Below are 18,051 nucleotides of genomic sequence, written 5' to 3'. Positions count from 1 at the left end.
CCCCCACTGAATAGGGAGCCCTATGTGGGGCTTGATCTCAGGACTCCAGGATCATGACCTGAGCTAAGGCAGATGCTTAACTCACTGAGCCACGCAGGCGCCCCAGAAAATCTTAATGTTATGATAAAAGGCTTCCAAACCAGAAGAAAAGGTACGATTGTTTAATAAGATATACTAGAGTAACTGGACAAAAATGGCGGGGGAACAAGTCATACTTTGCACTAACCCTTGCAAAATAAAATGGGCATGTATTGAGGAGTTAAATTTTTAAAAATCAAATCCTAGGAAACTAGCAAAATACTAAGCAGACGATTACCAAGTTAGTGGAGACCAGTTACGTTTTTCTGCTTTGAAGCAGCCCCACCCTTCAACACAAACAAAAAAAACAAAAACAAAAGCCACAGTCCCAACAGGAGAGATGGACAAAATCATCTATGCAATAAAATGGTGCACACTGAGAAGTAACAAGACTGCCAGGCCAGGAGAGTCGGTTTGGGGTGGATGACAATGACAGGTAGGGGTGGAAGTGCCTGATGTGTGTGTGTGTGCTCGTGCCTGTGTGTGTCCTAGGGGAAGCCAGGCTTTGCTCACGGCCCCCTGGGCGGTGAGGCAGACAAGGGATCCCCCAGAGGAAATGAGGAAGCCTAGGGCCACGGGGAAGGTGTGTGCGGTCCTGCTGGCTGGAGGGTGGCTTCAGCCTAGCCCTTGGCCCCAGGCAGGGTTCACTCAACTCTCCGCCCTCGCGGAGCCTATGCTGGCCAGGACCACCCAGGCCGGCGGTGCACAGACAGGCCTTTCCGGGAGGATCCAACAGCGCCCCCGCGAGCCGCCGGTGGGGCCTGGGCCAGCCCTCTTTCCGGTGTGTGTCATACAGGTTTTGGAGTCCTCGGTCCCCATTCATAAGTAGAACATAGTGGCGACCTCAGACTATGTTTGAGCACTTACGGTGTTCCGAGCACATGGTATTGGAGATGCAGCAGTGGTGACCACAAAGTCCTGGCCCCAGTGGCCCTTTTATCCTAATGGGGGTGTATGTGCTTTAGGGGCAGGAAGACAGAATCAACGAATGAACACACAATTTTGAGTCAAATGCTGTAAAGAAAACAAAACCGGATTGTGCAAACGCTATGCAGAAAACAGGATTGTGCAAGGGTGTTGGGGGCTTGTGCAAGGGTGTTGGGGGCGGGGAGCCCTAGTGTGTTGGAGGGGAGGCTGCTCTGGAATGACACTGGCCCTAAAAGAGAGCAGGAAGTCAGGGAAACAAGATAGAGCCCTTTCTCTTGGGCTGTTTTTTGTTGTTTTAAGATTTTATCTACTTACAGAGAGACAACGGACATAGGCAGAGGGAGAAGCAGGCTCCCTGCTGGGAGCCCTAGATGGGGGATCATCCCAGGACCAGGGGATCATGACCTGAGCCAAAGGCAGACACTCAACCACTGGGCCACCCCGGTTCTTGGGTGGAAATGGTGCCGAGGAAATGGGGTGAGGGGCTTCTCTGCTCCTCTCCTGCATAGCAAGGGGCCTGGGAGGACCGTGAATTCAGACCAGGCCTGCGTCTGGGGTCACCGCCCTTCTCTTCCTTCCTAACCTTTACCCTTCCTCCTGGGGACGGTGCTGCAATCCCCGTCGCTCCCCCTCCCCCCTCCCCCAGGAGGGCGGTCACAGGGGCTGGGGCCCCAAGCAGAATCCTTGTGTTGTATACCCAATGGATAGGTCAGGTACAGGTTTGGGGACCCGTGCGGCTGGGGTAGGGGAAGAAAGGACTTTTCAAGATCACCCGCTATTGCCACAAGACCAGCGAGGAGCCACGGCAGGAGCGCTCAAGCCTTGGACCTCTAGCACGCACTGGTGCCGCTCGGGGCTGTCTTCGCTTAAAGGAGGGCGAGAGGCAGGGCGCGCGGAAGGTGCAGTCGTTTCGGATTTCCCAGAGCAGGGATGGGCAGCTGGCACCCGGGGAGGGGGGCACCAGGCCCGCGCACCCCGCCGCGCCGCAGGTGGGCCTGTCCGATTCCTTCCCGCACCCCGGGACGGTCGCGGCTCTGCCCGCAGCCTGGGCCGCCACGCCGGGCTCCCCGCCGCGGCCGCGCTCCTGAGGCGACGCCACTGTAGGCGCGCGGGGGGGAAGGCGCGGCGCTGGGCCCAAAGCGCCGGGCCGCGGGACGGACGCCCCTCCGCGGGGCCGCGAGTGGGCGGGCCCAGGCCGGCCGGGCTACCGCGGCGGCTTCCGGTTCCGCTGACAGAGGCGCCGGAAGTCGGGGTCCCGGCCGCGAGCCGAGGCGAGGCCCCGCTGGCTTTCTGGCCGGCGGCCGCGGGCGGAGGACCGGGTGCGTCGGGCAGGCCGACGGGGGCGCGGGGGCGGCAGCTCGGCCGGCGCCCAGGCCCCGGACCTCTCCGGAGCCCGCCCCCGTCAGGCCGCCGCCCGTCTGCCCGCGGGCTGCTTTCTCCTCTGCCGGCCGGCCCCGGGCGGGACCTTCGAGGAGCCGCCTCTGCCAGGGGAGTCGCGAGAGCCGAGACGTCCCGTCCTAGTGCGGCCTGGCCGGGCCGAGGTAACCCGGTGTGGACGTGGACGAGGGGGCCGGGCGGGCGTTCGGGCAGGGTCTTTTGGAGGATGAGTAGGAGTTTGCCAGTCATCTGCACGTTAGTGCGAGGGAAGCTCCCGGTAGGAGCTGCAGCCTAGGGAAAATGGGGGGGGGGGGGTTGCCTTCCATCCAGTTTTGGCTAATGACAAAAGAAGTATTTGAAATTTCAAATAGCGATGTGCTGTGAAAAGAAGGAACAGGGTGATAAGATCTTGTGTCTGGTGTGGGGGTGGAGCAGAGGGATCAGCGTCTGACACTGGAGGAGAACTGGACCCTGATCAGGAGTGTATCCGGCAGCGGAAACAGCCAGTGCAAAGGCCCTGAGACAGAAATGAACTCTTGTCAAGGACAGAAGGGAGGCTGGTGTGGTTGGAGTATGGCCAGTGAGGGGGGGATACGTGGTTGGGAGTCCATTCATAGAGAGCCTTGTGGGCCCTAAAAAGAAGTGGGGGGGGGGACGCCTGGGTGACTCAGGTTGAGCATCTGCTTTCTGCTCAGGGTGTGATCCCCGTGGTCCTGGGATCCATTCACTCATCAGGCTCCCCGCAGGGAACCTTCTTCTCCCGCTGCCTGTGTCTCTGTCTCTCTCATGAATAAGTACATTAAAAAAATCTTAAAAAACAAAAAAAGGCAGAGTGGGGTCACCCAGGCTGGCTCTGTCAGAGGAACACTCAACTCTTGATCTTTGGGTCTGAATTTGAGCCCCATGTTGGGTGTACAGATTACTAAAAAAAAAAAAAAAAAAAAAAAAAAACCTTAATAAAAGGAAGGGGATGTTATTCTGATTACAGTAGGAATCTATTGGGTTTTAAGCAGAAGAGTGGTGGGTGGTGGGTAGGGTGGAGAATAGACAAGAGTTGAGGGGTGTGAAAGTCTAAGAGTTGGGTCAACCAAGGCTGTCCAGTTCTGTGTCAGGCAAAAGGGATCTTTCTATGATTTGCACAAACTTCTCACCTGTGGTCCCAGGAGGGGCCCTTCTGTTTCAGGATGCTGAAGACTGGGGACAAAACCCATGCGTACCTTAGTGGGGATTTTAATCCTTCCATCGTTGTTTTTCTTCCTGTCAGCCTCCCTGCAGGTTTGAGCCCAGGCTCCCTAGGCCACGGGTGAGGAAGTGGATGCACCATTTAATCAGCAAGCATTGGCTGAACACACACTGTGGACCAGGCCGTAGGCTGCGCGCTGTGGGGAGAGAGAGGACAAGACTGGTCTCTAGCCCTGAACTGCTCACCGTCTCGTTGGGGGAGACCTGAAGACAGACAGTTATTGTGCCACCGTGCCAAGGACTCAGGTGTGTGGTGTGAGTGTCCTCCACAGAGGTTTGTGAAGCTGAGGAGGAGACAGTGATTTCATTGAGGGCTTTGCGGGGAGCTGGTAATCAAACTGCATCTTGTAGTCTCCGTGCAGAGAAGTGCAGAGGGCATGCTGGACATAGGAACAGCTTGTGCAAAGAAAGCGAATGTGTAATTACATGGGGCATGTGTGTGAAGCCATGCGGTGTTGAGTCAGGGGCTGGCAGGATCAGATGTGTTTGTTTTGGAGGGATCCTCCTGGTGGGTCATTCCTCTACAGGTGAGACCTTGGGGAGGAGGGTTTGAAATGTACATGAAATTCCTTTAAAAAAAAAAGATTTTATGTATTTATTCATGAGAGACATAGGGAGGCAGAGATGGAGTCCCATGTGGGACTTGATCCCAGGACCCCGGGATCACACCCTGAGCCAAAGGCAGACACCCAACCACTGAGCCACCCAGGCATCCCTGTACATGAAATTCTACTGGATTCCTTGAGAAGTTGTCAAAGACAAACACACACTCATCCACCCCAGTGCCTGCTGAAGATGACTGAGTGGGGTTTAGGCAGAGTGGCTCACCATGGACAGACTGAATTAGCCTCCTGGGTTTTTTGGGTGGAATATCTGGAAGCAGTTCTGTTTTCCCAGCTAATTTATCTTATTTTAGATCTTTTGTTGAGTTAATCAGACTTTTCAGTTCATTATACATTTAATTGGTTCAGGCAGGGCCTTTATCTCTTTTGTATCTTCTTTTTTTTTTAAAGATTTTATTTATTTATTCATGATAGTCACACAGAGAGAGAGAGAGAGACAGAGACACACAGGCAGAGGGAGAAGCAGGCTCCACGCAGGGAGCCTGACGTGGGATTCGATCCCAGGTCTCCAGGATCGCGCCCTGGGCCAAAGGCAGGCGCTGAACCGCTGCGCCACCCAGGGATCCCTGTATCTTTTTTTTTTTTTTTTTTAATATTTTATCTATTTATTCACAAGAGACACAGAGACAGGCAGAGACATAGGCAGAGGGAGAATAGGCTCCCCGTGGGGAGCCTGATGTGGGACTCAGTCTCAGGATTCTGGGATCACGACCTGAGCCGAAGGCAGATGCCCAACCACTGACCCACCCAGGCGTCCCATCTCTTTTGTATCTATTGATGTTTTCCCTTTTTTTAAAAAATATTTTATTTTATTTTTTTAAAGATTTATTTATGGGATCCCTGGGTGGCGCAGCGGTTTAGCGCCTGCCTTTGGCCCAGGGCGCGATCCTGGAGACCCAGGATCGAATCCCACGTCGGGCTCCCGGTGCATGGAGCCTGCTTCTCCCTCTGCCTATGTCTCTGCCTCTCTCTCTCTCTGTGACTATGATAAATAAATAAATAAAAATTAAAAAAAAAAATAAAGATTTATTTATTTATTCATTCAGAGAGAGAGAGAGGCAGGCAGAGACACAGGCAGAGGGAGAAGCAGGCCCCATGCAGGGAGTCTGATGCGGGACTCGATCCTGATCCTGAGTCTCCAGAATCACGTCCTGGGCTGCAGCCCAGCGCCACTGGGGCTGCCCGATGTTTTCCCTTTTATCCCCATTCCCCACCACCACCATTGGAAACCACTCTGAGGTATTTGCGGTTGTCTTTGGTTGTATGCATAATTTTTTTTTTTTTTTAAAGATACATTTTAGTAGCTCAGTCGGTTAAGCATCTGCCTTCAGCTCATGATCCTAGGGTCCTGGAGCTGAGCCAAGTCAGGCTCCCTGCTCAGTAGGGAGCTTGCTTCTCCCTCTCCCTCTGCCTCCCTTGCCCCCAATCGCTGTGCTTGCTTACTTTCAATCCCTCATGCTCTCTTCTCTCTAACATAAAATTTTAAGAGAAAAAAAAAAAAGACACCTTATTTAAATTTAATTTTTATTTAGAGAGAGTGCGAGCTCACATGAGTAGGGGAGGGACAGAGGGAGAGGGAGTGCGATGCAGAGATCATGACCTGAACCAAATCAAGAGTCTTTTGCTGAACCAACTGAGCCCTGCAGGCGTCCCCATTTTCTTCTTTTTTTTTCTCTTTTTTAAAGTAAGCTAAAAAAAAATAAAAATAAAAAAAATAAAGTAAGCTCCATGCCCGACATGGGGCTTGAACTCAAAACTCTTAAGAACAGGATCACACATTCTACTGACTGAGCCAGCCAGGTGCCCCTGCATGTATAGATTTTTACTTTACATAATTGGTATACTGCCTAGAGTTCATTTTGATTCTTTTTTTCCCCTCCTCAGTACCATGTTTGGGGATGTTATTGATGTATTGATGCTCTTGTGAGCACATGGTTTCTTTTTTCTTTTTTTTTTTTTTTTTTTATGATAGTCACAGAGAGAGAGAGAGAGAGGCAGAGACATAGGCAGAGGGGCAGAGGGAGAAGCAGGCTCCATGCACCGGGAGCCCGACGTAGGATTCAATCCCGGGTCTCCAGGATTGCGCCCTGGGCCAAAGGCAGGCGCTAAACCGCTGCACCACCCAGGGATCCCCCTTCTTTTTTTTTTAATAAAGATTTTTATTTATTTATTCATGAGAGACACATAGAAGCAGAGACATAGGAAGAGGGAGGAGAAACAGGGGGACTTGTTCCCGGGATCCTGGGATGTGGGACTTGATCCCGGGACCCTGGGATCATGCCCTGAGCCAAAGGCAGACGCCCAACCACTGAGCCACCCAGGCGTCCCTGGAACATGGTTTCTAAATGCTACGCAGGTTTTTATAGATGCATCTCCCACATTTTACTTCCTTGACTTAACAGTTCCCCCAGTGCTGAGGCCCCTAGATTTTCTGCCCCTTGCTATGACAATACACAGTGCTGGGATGAAAATGAAAATTCTTGTATATACACATCTCCTTCCTCAGCATTTTTTTCCCCTAAGATTTTATTTATTTATTAGAGAGAGAGTATGTGAGCGAATGAGCAGGAACTAGGGAAGGGACAAAGGGAGAAGGAGAAGCAGACTCCCTGCTGAGCAGGGAGCCCAACAGGGCTGTATTCCAGGACCCTGAGAGCTGAAGGCAGACGCTTAACTGACTGAGCCACCCAGGCACTCCCTTCCTCAGCTTTGTAATACAATTTCAAATTGCTGACTTGGGCTTCCCTGAGATAATCTTGGCACCAGTTGGTGTTGGATGGGGCCATACTGTTTGACCTTGGCGAGGTCCTGACCTTTCTTTTTTTTTTTTTTTTTTTTATTTATGATAGCCACACACAGAGAGAGAGAGAGGCGGAGACATAGGCAGAAGGGAGAAGCAGGCTCCATGCACCGGGAGCCTGATGTGGGATTCGATCCCGGGTCTCCAGGATCGTGCCCTGGGCCAAAGGCAGGCGCTAAACCACTGCGCCACCCAGGGATCCCGGTCCTGACCTTTCTTAACCTGTATTTATATCTGGTAAATTGTGATTCTGGTTCCCAGACCCTTGGCAAACATTTCTTTTGTACTGCCAATCTTTCCTACTTGATCATCTCACAGGCTCTGTGGTCAGTTTCCTGTTTCTTGTCATCATTAATTGTTGCTATACACTTATTCCTTTTTGTTTTTTTTTTTTAAGATTTTATTTATTTAGGGCAGCCCCAGTGGCGCAGTGGTTTAGTGCCGCCTGCAGCCCAGGGTATGATCCTGGAGACCCTGGATCGAGTCCCACGTCAGGCTCTCTGTATGATGCCTGCTTCTCCCTCTGCCTGTGTCTCTGCCTCTCTCTCTGTCTCCATGAATAAATAAATAAAATCTTAAAAAAAAAAAAAAAAGATTTTATTTATTTATTCCAGAGACACACACAGAGAGGCAGAGGCACACGCAGAAGGAGAAGCAGGCTCTCTGTGGGGAGCCCAATGAGAAACTTGATCCTAGGACTTGGGGATCATACCTGAACCAAAGGCAGGCTCCCAACCACTGAGCCACCCAGATGTCCCATATACATTTATTCCAACCACAATTATTGGCTGCTTTTACTTCCTGGTGAGAGGGTAGCCTGTTAGCCTGGTCCAGAGAGTAAAGTGAAGTTCCCCAGAGAAGTGACTGGCTTCACTTCTCAGGTCCTCCCTTTCTCACTGCATGACCTTGGGCAAGTTATCTAATCTTTCTGTGTCTCATTCTGTTATCTGTAAGGTGGGTCTAATGTATCTACCTCATAGTGTTTTGATAGGAATTAAATTAGTTGGTGTATGCAAAGTCATTAGAACGGTGCTTGGCACATAAGCCTGACAGAATGTTAACTAATAATAGCAATACTAATTAATGGTTATGACATTGTTTCAGACAGGAGTCCCTGGTATATTTTGCCCATCATGCATCATATTCACTTATAGGGTATTTGCTCAGGGGGCATGAACAGGAAGGCATGTCTTCTGGACATCATGATTATGATTATGAATTTTAATATCAATCACAAGGAAAGAGGGCAAAAACACATCTTTGGTCCTAGTTGCCATTTCCACATGGCTCATCCCTTATCTGGTAAGGAGATGGTAGCTATAGACTGAGCCAGAAGGATGAGGCCAGGACTGTGGTGTGGGTGGGAATGGGGACTCTGGTGAAACTGGAACCATCCCATTGGTCACCTTGGCCGTAGGACCTTTGTGATGTTACTCTGTACCCTTTGAGAGAATGGACAGCTGGCCAGATTTGAACGTTAGAGCCCTTTCATTTCAAATCCTTTAGACAGAAAGATAAGGAGGGACATCTGTCACCAGCATTTTGAGAGTTTTTTTTACATGGTCAGCGTCAGAGGCTGCTCTGGAATACAGAATAGCAGTGGTCCAGAGTGTAAGGGGCTTGGGAAGGGCACCTTGCAGGTGGCACCAGAAAAGTCAGCTTTCTTTCCGTGGTATAATGAACAGGGAGGGGTGTGTTACAAGAGCTGTTCCAGTCTTGTGGGAAAGGTGGGCCCTCAAATAGGTCCCTACTCGGTGATCAAAAACTGAAGCAGAAGGCTGCTGCGTGGGAGTTGAGGGAGCCAGGTGGCAGCTGGCTAGGGATGGCTGCTGGAGGAGGTAGGTGATCTCTGAGCTGACCCAGGAAGGATGAATCTGTTCCTCCAGCAGTTGATGAGGTGACGGCTAACTTAAGCATATCAGGGAGAGGGAGCAGCATGAACCTAGGCCCAGAGCTAGGAGGGAGCAACGGTTCTGGCTGGCTGGACACAGGGTGAGCAGCGGGAGTGGTGCGCCAAGCCCATCAGCCCATGTGCTTGGCAGTTGTACCTTAGGCTGCATTTTCAGTTATCTGCCATTCAAGGGCCGCCTTCATGGCTTCTATGACTGTAGTATGTGGAAAACGAAGTCTGCAGGCAGCCCCGGTGGCGCAGCGGTTTAGCGCCGCCTGCAGCCCAGGGTGTGATCCTGGAGACCCAGACCCTGCATGGAGCCTGCTTCTCCCTCTGCCTCTCTCTCTCTCTCTCTGTATGTCTCTCATGAATAAATAAATAAAATTAAAAAAAAAAAAGGGATCCCTGGGTGGCGCAGCGGTTTGGCGCCTGCCTTTGGCCCAGGGCGCGATCCTGGAGACCTGGGATCGAATCCCACATCGGGCTCCCGGTGCATGGAGCCTGCTTCTCCCTCTGCCTGTGTCTCTGCCTCTCTCTCTCTCTCTCTCTCTCTCTCTCTCTCTCTGTGACTATCATAAATAAATAAAAATTAAAAATAAAAAAATAAAAAATAAAAAAAAAAGAAAGAAAACCAAGTCTGCTAATTGAAGAGAAGGTGCTTATGGTGAATATAAAAATACATGAAATATGAAAATAGGTGGTATTTATATGTATTTCTAGTCGATGTTATTGCCTGCTGAGGACTGGAATCTCAAACCAGTTATCTGTTTTGGCCTGTTATCTCTTCTGATTAAAGAGAGATGAGCAGGGATTATAGAATAAAAGAACTGGAAACAGTAACTTTGTCACCATGATTCAAAAAACCTGTCCTCATGCCTGCCTAGACCTTCCTGGGCACCCCAGCTCAGGGTGATGGGCACTGTGGACACATGTTAAGCTGAGAATTTCTGTGCCTTGACAAATGACATGGGTCTGGTGAGGGGGATCTGGGAGCCCTCCCCAGCCCAGGTTGGGCTTGACACAGTGGACCCCTCCCACCCACAGGCAGAGGCCACAATGGAGCAGTGTGCAAGTGTGGAGAGAGAGGTGGACAAGGTCCTGCAGAAGTTCCTGACCTATGGGCAACACTGTGAGCAGAGCTTGGAGGAGCTGCTGCGTTACGTGGGCCAGCTGCGGGCTGAGCTGGCTGGAACAGGTGGGTGTCCCTCTATCAGAGCCCTCCACAGCTGCCTTCCCCGGGGGCCTGGGAAATGCCGAGGCTGTTTGATGACAGGCTTCCAGAAGGATGGTGGTTTGAAAGTCAGTATATGTGTCCCTAAGGCCTCCCTCCAGTAGGGTAATGGAAGTCATGCTGAGCTATTCCAGAAAGCCCAACAGAAATGATTAGTTTGGGTCCCCTGGATGGCTCAGGTCATGATCCTGAGACCTGGGATCAAGTCCCATATCGGGCTCCCCACAGACAGCCTGCTTTTCCTTCTGTCCATGTCTCTGCCTCTCTGTGTCTCTCATGAATAAATAAATAAAATCTTAAAAAAATAAAAAGTAATTATTAGTTTACCTGAGATTTTCACTTCAGATTTTCATTTTATATTTTGTTTTCCATTTGCTTTTCTATTTTGAATTTTTTAAAAGATTTTATTTATGTATTTCATCGAGAAGAGAGCATTAGAAGGGCGAAGAGCAAGGGGAGAGGAGGAAGAATAGCTGCTTCATGGAGCCCCGTGTGGGGGCTTGATCCCAGGACATGATGAGGTCCCCATTTATGTATTTTTTATGTATTTATTTATTTATTTATTTATTTTTAAAAAATTTAAAGATTTTATTTCTTTATTCATGAGAGACACACTCCCAGAGAGAGAGAGAGAGAGAGAGAGAGAAGCAGACACAGGCAGAGGGAGAAGCAGGCTCCATGCAGGAAGCCCAACATGGGACTCGATCCTGGGACTCCAGGTCATGCCCTGGGCTGAAGCCAGCGCTAAACCGCTGAGCCACCCAGAGGTCCCTGGTACCCCCTTTTTTTAAACATAAAGGGTGGCCTCAAGGGCCTGCTTTCCTGCACCTTGCTCCCCCTGCCCGCCCTATTTGTCTCAGTGAATGTTCTGTCTCAATGCATAGATTTCTGCCTTTTTTTTTTTTTTTTGAAGATTTTATTTATTTTTTCATGAGAGACAGAGAAGACAGAGACATAAATAGAAGGAGAAGCAGGCTCCCTATAGGGAGCCTGATGCGGGACTTAATCCCAGGACCCTGGGATCACACCCTGAGCTGAAGGTGGCTCAACCACTGAGCCATGCAGGTGCCCCTTCTGCCTCATTCTTGCACCTGATGGCTTATCATTCCATCATCTGGTTGTGCCATGCTATAGTAAATGCCTAGGGTCCTTGCTTTTGATGGCATGTTATCTGTGTGGTAGAATGGTTTCCTCATGCGGGTCTGAAATGCTCTTATGCCATGCTGGTGGTTAACAAATGGTGGTGGCCTGCTGCATGCGTTTACAGGGAGATCGAGTCTTCTCAGAGGGGGGTTTGTCAGCACTAATGGTTTTGGGGGGGTCCTTGGGTAGGGAAGATTTGGGGATTTCAGGTTAAAAGGCTTTGGTTTCAGGGCCCCTGGCTGACTCAGCTGGTGGAGCATATAACTTTCAATCTTGGAGTCATGAGTTCAAGGCCCATGTTGGGCCTGGAGCTTACCTTAAAAAAAAAAAAGCTTTGGTTTCCTGAGAGCTGTTACTTTGTACTAAAGTGAGCATGGCCAGGGAGTGTGCAGAGTGTGGCCCTCCATGACCTGGATGGAGCAGAACGTGAGAGATGAGTAGCGAGCTGGGGTCTGTGGGGGTGGCACTGATGTCAGAGTGGAATGCAGCCCTGCCCCATCTCCCTGTGTAGGTGGGTGGACCAGCTGCTGCCTCCTGTCTGTGTTTGTCAGAAGGCCATTCAGTTACAAGTGACAGAAATCCAGCTCAGACCAGCTTAAAGGAATAGGCAGGGCTGGGGGCCACTGGATTCATGAAGCGTCCTGGCCCCGCTGGATCCAGGTGCTCATGTGATACCCTCAGTCTACACTGTCTTCATTCTCAGAGCCATACTGCCTGCCCCCCGCAGGTGATCACCATACTCCAGCCAGCTCCGCTTCCCATTCTGTGTGTTCAGCAACTTGGTAGAATGCATCTCTCTTCCAGGGCTTGTGGTATTGGAGCCGAGACGCTCTCTGGCTCTCTGGCTCTCTTGGGTCATGTTTCTTTCCCTGAACCAAGGCGCTGTCATCGAAAGAAGGCACTTAGATGCTAGGCTGGAGGAAGGGGCTGGTGCTCTGTCCTCCTCTCTTCTAAAGTCCCACACCCTCTTAGTGGTTGGTCTGGTTCTAGTCTAGCCATGGGGGTAGAAACCACTGCAGGCCTGGAGTCCTGAGCCAAAAACATCCCTGAGCTTCCCTGACAGTATCCTCTGGGTTGATGAGAGGAATTAATACAGGGACATTGCCTTATGGCTAGAAGCCTTCTCATCTGTGATGTCTCACTCAGAACAGTAAAGAGCCATCCGGTGTGGTGGTGAGGAGTGTGTGCTCTAGATCTGTCATTGCCATCGTCACCTGGCAAGGTTCCGCCTCAGCTTCCCTGGCTACAGGACGGGATACTAACAGTGCCCACTGCAGAGCATGGTAGTAAGGGTTAAATGAGCTCAAATAAAGTCCTTCTCCATAGGAAGTGCTGAATCTTATACATTTCACAGCAACAGGACAGGGTCGATACTGTCACTCCATTTACAGGTGGGGAAATGAACCCAGAAATGAAGCCGCTTGACCCACTTGACCAGTTCCAAGGCAGGCACTTAGAAAGTGGCAGGGTCTGGAACAGAAACTGGGCTCTTTCACTCTGGAGTTCAGGGCTGCCCCCTGGGCCTCCAGCTTGGCCTTGAGCATAGAGGAAGCAGGAACAAGGGTGCTCCTTTGTGCCCTTACTCACCACCACCATTTCCCTACAGCCCTCCAGGGGACCCCTCTGTCAGCCACCCTCTCCCTGGTGATGTCTCAGTGCTGCCGGAAGATCAAAGACACCGTGCAGAAACTGGCTTCAGACCACAAGGACATACACAGCAGTGTCTCCCGAGTGGGCAAAGCCATTGACAGGGTGAGCATGCAGGCAGCCTCGGGCCGAGAGTGGGGAGACCCAGGAGCCTAGTGTGTCCTGGGCTCCACAGGGAAAGTGAGTGTGAGAGCATGAATGCTGAATCACAAGGCCCTGTCTCCTGTCCTGGTCAGAACTTCGACTCTGAGATCTGCGGAGTGGTCTCTGATGCAGTGTGGGACTCACGGGAGAAGCAGCAGCAGATCCTGCAGATGGCCATCGTGGAGCACCTGTATCAGCAGGGCATGCTTAGCGTTGCCGAGGAGCTGTGCCAGGTAATGGCCTCACTGGGAAGGTTCTGCTGCTACCTGATGGGTGTCTTCATATGTGGTTCCTGTTATTCTTTATATAAATTTATTTTAGAAAGGAAATCACTGCCCCTGCCATAAATAGAAGGTAGCTCTAAAACTATATATGATGGAAAGTGAAGTCGTGAACCTCTAGCTAGAGTTGGTTGCCAGCCAGGGTTCTGCATTGAGGCCCAACATCTCTTTCTTGGAAAGAGAGATTAGGAAAATGACAAAGTAGCACTTGTTAGGTGTTAGAAACACACTCACAATAAAAGTAAAGGGTACTTTCTCTTAACGTAATTAAGAGGACTGAAGAGGAATACTTTTCTCACTGTGCTGTTCATCACCGATCTCGAAGAGCCTGGGGCTGGGGTGGGTTTGCAGGCTGCACTCTGGGAGGCCAGCATGCAACCTGCAGAACAGCAGTGTCCTGGAAACAGTCCTCCAGCAGTGGGACTGCCCTCTCCCCACAGGAATCAACACTGAATGTGGACTTGGACTTTAAGCAGCCTTTCCTCGAGTTGAATCGAATCCTGGAAGCTCTGCACGAACAAGACCTAGGGCCAGCACTGGAGTAAGTTGGCCTGTGGCTGGGCCAGTGGGGGGCCTGTGCCTGTCTGTGGTCTTTATGTACATGACATGCCTCCAGCCTGTCTCGTGGGCCTCCCATGGGACCCCCTGCCCCACCCGCTCCCTTTCTTCCCAGATGGGCCGTCTCCCACAGGCAGCGCCTGCTCGAGCTCAACAGCTCCCTAGAGTTCAAGCTGCACCGCCTACACTTTATCCGCCTCCTGGCCGGTGGCCCTGAGAAGCAGCTGGAGGCCCTCAGCTACGCTCGGCACTTTCAGCCCTTTGCGCGGCTGCACCAGCGAGGCAAGTGCTGGGGTTGGGATGCTGGGGGCGCGGGTGCCAACAGGGATCTGGTGGTGGGGTTAAGAGTCCCTGCTGCACCTAGAGGGCCACAAGTAGGCAGAATACGTTTCCCCAGCTGAGAACTGGCCCCCCGCCCTCACCGACTCCAGGTGAGGCCCTTCCCCCACATCTGCCTCTGCCAAACCCTTCCAGCCTGGCACAGAGTACTCTGCATACCTACCATGTGCCACCCCCACACTGCACACAGGCCATGTGTGCCTGACATACCCGCCCTCCTGCTGCAGTGCCTCTTCACAGCTGCCTTCCCAAGCCTTCCTTCTGTCACACCAGGATTTCCAAACCTCAGTTGCTGGAGTCTTCCCTTCCAGATGCTTACCATTAATAACCACTCCTACTGGTAGGAACTGGTTCTGGATCTCCACGCCTACCCATTTCTTGCCTCATATTTTATTTGTGAAATCATGACAAATCAAGCACCGTTAGTAAATCTAGATAGCGCCTGAAAGTTTTTGGAAAAGGGAGAGTAGCTAGTATTAGAGGAGTCTGAGTACCAAGCTGAGACTCTTCCCTAGGGCACATGGAAGGATGAGAAGAGAATTCAAACTCTCCTCTACCTGATTGCCCTGTGGCCTTGTCCCACAGAAGCAGCCCCGAGACTCGGCCTCTACACTGGACTTGAGGGAAAACCGGGTTTGCCTGAGGGCAACTCAGCGCCCAGTCATCTGGTGGTGGTGGGGACCTGGGAGCTGCGAGCCTCAGCCTGCTCCCCACCCTGCCTCTGAGCACCCCCCCTCACCCTGACCTGTACCCGATTGCCTTGTAGAGATCCAGGTGATGATGGGCAGTCTGGTGTACCTGCGGCTGGGCTTGGAGAAGTCACCCTACTGCCATCTCCTGGACAATAGCCATTGGGCAGAGATCTGTGAGACCTTCACCCGGGACGCTTGCTCCCTGCTGGGGCTTTCTGTAGAGTCCCCCCTCAGCGTCAGGTACCGGCAGTCCTGTGGGGGCGGCACGAGTGGGAAGGCTTTGAGGGAAAGTTTGCCAAGGTCCTTTCTTGTGCCAGGGATGGCATTTGGTGCTTTCAGACCTATATGGGCTCTCTTAGTCATTCTCCCTGGTAGGAGTTACCTGATTTTACAGTTGGAGAAACTGAGGTTAGGAAGAGTCATGGCCTGATGTCACTGCAAGGTCAGCGGTGACCTTTTGTCAGGTCTTTTAAATGAGGTCTCCTTCTTGCCTGCACCTCACCCCTGAATTATCCCAACACCCTCTGCAGCCTGGCTGCCTTTTTTCAACCTTCTCTCTCAAACATCTTCCCTTTGGGGAGATTTGAAAGTGCCTGAATAACACATATCAGGACCTTTCCCTTGGACTCCTTTAATGTTCTCATGATTTCACCAGGTCCTAGGAATTACAGGTAGTTATCCTCATTTTACCGAGGACAAAACAGACTCAAGGCATGAGTGAACTTGCCCAGAGCCCCACAGGGAAGAAAGGCTACAAAGACCTGGTCCCAGAATCCCATGCAGCAGTGTCACAGTGCCTTTTATTTAGACTGACTGTGGACTCTCCTGCCCAACCCCTTGGGGGGGGCGGATTTTGGTTAAAAAACAGTGTTTCCCAGCAGGAACACCAGGGACAACCCATGATGGTTCCTGGGTGCCCAATTTCCCCAAGCATCATAGGTATTTATTTAGCACCTGAGGCACCAGCCAGTCGACTCCCCGCCCCTGCCTGAGTCATTGTGAGATTTGAATCTGCCCCCGTGTCTAAGTGCCCTGATGGAAGATAAGCAGTTGTAGAGGTGCCTTATGACGGCAGAGTGGGGCAGACAGGCAGGCTGGGGCCCTTTCAAGCTGATCACTGTCCCCATCATACCAGCGACATTCCAGTGGTTTGGAGGAGCAGATAGCTCTCCCCTAGATCTTCCTTTTATCTTTCCCATAGGTCCTCAAACTCTGGGGTGCATTAGTGACTCTAGACTTAGACACACCTAACTACACATGTGGCACTTTATGAGTGACCAGAGAGATTTTCAAGGAGCAGTCTGACCATGTGCCACCTCAGAGCCCTGTCCTAAGACACAGGCCCACGACTGGGTGCTGGTGCCTTGGGCGTGTCTGCTGGGTCCTTGGTCAGGGGCACTGCAGCTGCTGCTCTTTGTTCTGCAGCTTTGCCTCTGGCTGTGTGGCGCTGCCTGTGCTGATGAACATCAAAGCTGTGATTGAGCAGAGGCAGTGCACGGGGGTCTGGAGTCACAAGGACGAGTTACCGGTGAGGCCCAGCAGGGGGAGGTGTGGGCAGAAGACCCTGGGAAGGATAGCTGCTGCCCCTGCAGGGACTCACCCCTTTGCTGGCTTCCTCAGATTGAGATCGAACTCGGCATGAAGTGCTGGTACCACTCAGTGTTCGCATGCCCCATCCTCAGGCAGCAGACGTCAGATTCCAACCCTCCCATCAAGCTCATATGTGGCCACGTTATCTCGCGGGATGCACTCAACAAGCTCATTAATGGAGGAAAGTAAGTTCCCCATGCTCTGCTCCCTCTTGACTGGGCTCTCCAGCTGGCTGGCCCCTGAGACATTTTTTGTTCTCCTCCCTTTGCAGGCTGAAGTGTCCCTACTGTCCCATGGAGCAGAACCCAGCAGATGGGAAACGCATCATATTCTGATACCTGCTCGGGATGAACTTTGTCAGAGGGGTTTCCCACCTATGAGCTGTGGTCTGTCTTGGTGGGCGTGGCTGACTTCAGATTGTGGTTTGCTTCAGAGCAAATGACTGAGTGCCACCATGGGTAGAGGCCAAGAAAGGAGACAAACCAGTCTGTGATGGGCAGCTGGCTCCTTGGCTGGAAGGGTGGGAGACATGGGCCTCTGCACTCCTGGTGTTTCCTGTTTATACCTGCCAGTGACTTGGTTGCGACCGACAAGAAGCAGAGGACTGGGCCAACAACGCAGACGTCCTTTCAGTCACATGGCTAGCCAGGTGGCTTATGGTTAACACCCCTTCTATTGTACAGCTTCACAACTGTATGTATCTGTTCCCCGCTGTAAATAGTCCGGGTTCCAACTGAATGCCACTGTTTTATAACTGAGCAAATATATTCACAGGCCTTCTCTGTATTTCACCTTCCTTTAGCCTCACTGACAAGGAACTACTGCAGGGCCCCCACACCCAGGGAGAACCCCACTTGCATCTCAGACTGGGCAGAGGCCCGGGGATGTCACGCCCTGAGCAAGAGGTTCTTACACAAACACGTATCAAATCTTGCCCCCTCCCTTCTAGGAGGCAGTGCCAGGGGACTTAGGAAGATGAACAGACTTGCCCTATGGGGCTCACAGCTTGTGAAGGAATTTGAACTGGATCTGACCCTCAATCTCAAGCTCTTTGTGGTTTACTGCAGGGTGCCTGGAGCTTGGTTGCTTGCTGCTTGTGCCAGCTGAGCCCTGTGCTGAGCCCTGGGGAGCAGGGAGGCACCTGAAGTCTGGAGTGCTTAAAGGGACTGGGTTACCAGGGTCATTCTGCTCAGCAGGAGAGCTGGCCTGGGGTCTGTCTCTAGCTTCATATACCTACTTCTGATTTGCTGTGTGCATGGCTAAAATTGCTTCCAGGAGTTCCCCAGTGGCATTTCAGGCTTAAGGGGATAGGGGAATGGAGGAAAGAGGGACGGGGGTATCTCCAACACAGGGGCCGCAGGCTTTTCATGCAAAGGGTCTGATGCAGCAGCCTTATCCTGCAGCACCGACCTACCATGGGAAGCGGAAGCTGGGGGTGGCAGCAGAGTCTGTTCGCAGCTCTGGTCTGACGGCGGCCCTGGCAGCCCA

The 18,051-nt window shown here is 51.7% G+C and overlaps 1 protein-coding gene across 3 annotated transcripts; it reads left to right on the top strand.

Annotated features, from left to right (window-relative positions):
• The first annotated feature begins 1,709 nt into the window (after nt 1–1,709).
• On the top strand, nt 1,710–17,349 carry RMND5B (required for meiotic nuclear division 5 homolog B). Of its 3 annotated transcripts, none has more exons than XM_038551811.1 (11): nt 1,710–1,904; nt 3,647–3,870; nt 9,983–10,133; nt 12,919–13,064; nt 13,196–13,336; nt 13,825–13,925; nt 14,058–14,224; nt 15,048–15,213; nt 16,399–16,501; nt 16,594–16,748; nt 16,835–17,349. In XM_038551811.1, exons 3-11 carry the CDS (start codon nt 9,995–9,997, stop codon nt 16,896–16,898), a joined length of 1,182 nt encoding a protein of 393 aa, XP_038407739.1. In that variant the 5' UTR covers nt 1,710–1,904; nt 3,647–3,870; nt 9,983–9,994; the 3' UTR covers nt 16,899–17,349. The 3 variants fall into 3 exon arrangements, with proteins under 3 accessions (XP_038407739.1, XP_038407738.1, XP_038407740.1); XM_038551810.1 differs by lacking the exon at nt 1,710–1,904 and adding an exon at nt 2,316–2,546; XM_038551812.1 differs by lacking the exons at nt 1,710–1,904; nt 9,983–10,133 and adding an exon at nt 2,388–2,546.
• Nucleotides 17,350–18,051: the final 702 nt, after the last annotated feature.

The sequence above is a fragment of the Canis lupus genome, chromosome 11, assembly GCF_011100685.1.
Source record: "Canis lupus familiaris isolate Mischka breed German Shepherd chromosome 11, alternate assembly UU_Cfam_GSD_1.0, whole genome shotgun sequence".
Taxonomy (NCBI): Eukaryota; Metazoa; Chordata; class Mammalia; order Carnivora; family Canidae; genus Canis; species Canis lupus.
This window is presented reverse-complemented; position numbering and strand designations above follow the sequence as displayed.

Excerpts from the sequence above, each read along its gene's own strand:
- RMND5B (XM_038551811.1), top strand. The coding sequence starts at position 9,995 with ATGGAGCAGTGTGCAAGTGTGGAGAGAGAGGTGGACAAGGTCCTGCAG. Across the intron at positions 13,065-13,195 it reads TGGGCAAAGCCATTGACAGG|AACTTCGACTCTGAGATCTG; the intron begins GTGAGCATGCAG and ends TGTCCTGGTCAG. Across the intron at positions 13,337-13,824 it reads TTGCCGAGGAGCTGTGCCAG|GAATCAACACTGAATGTGGA; the intron begins GTAATGGCCTCA and ends CTCTCCCCACAG.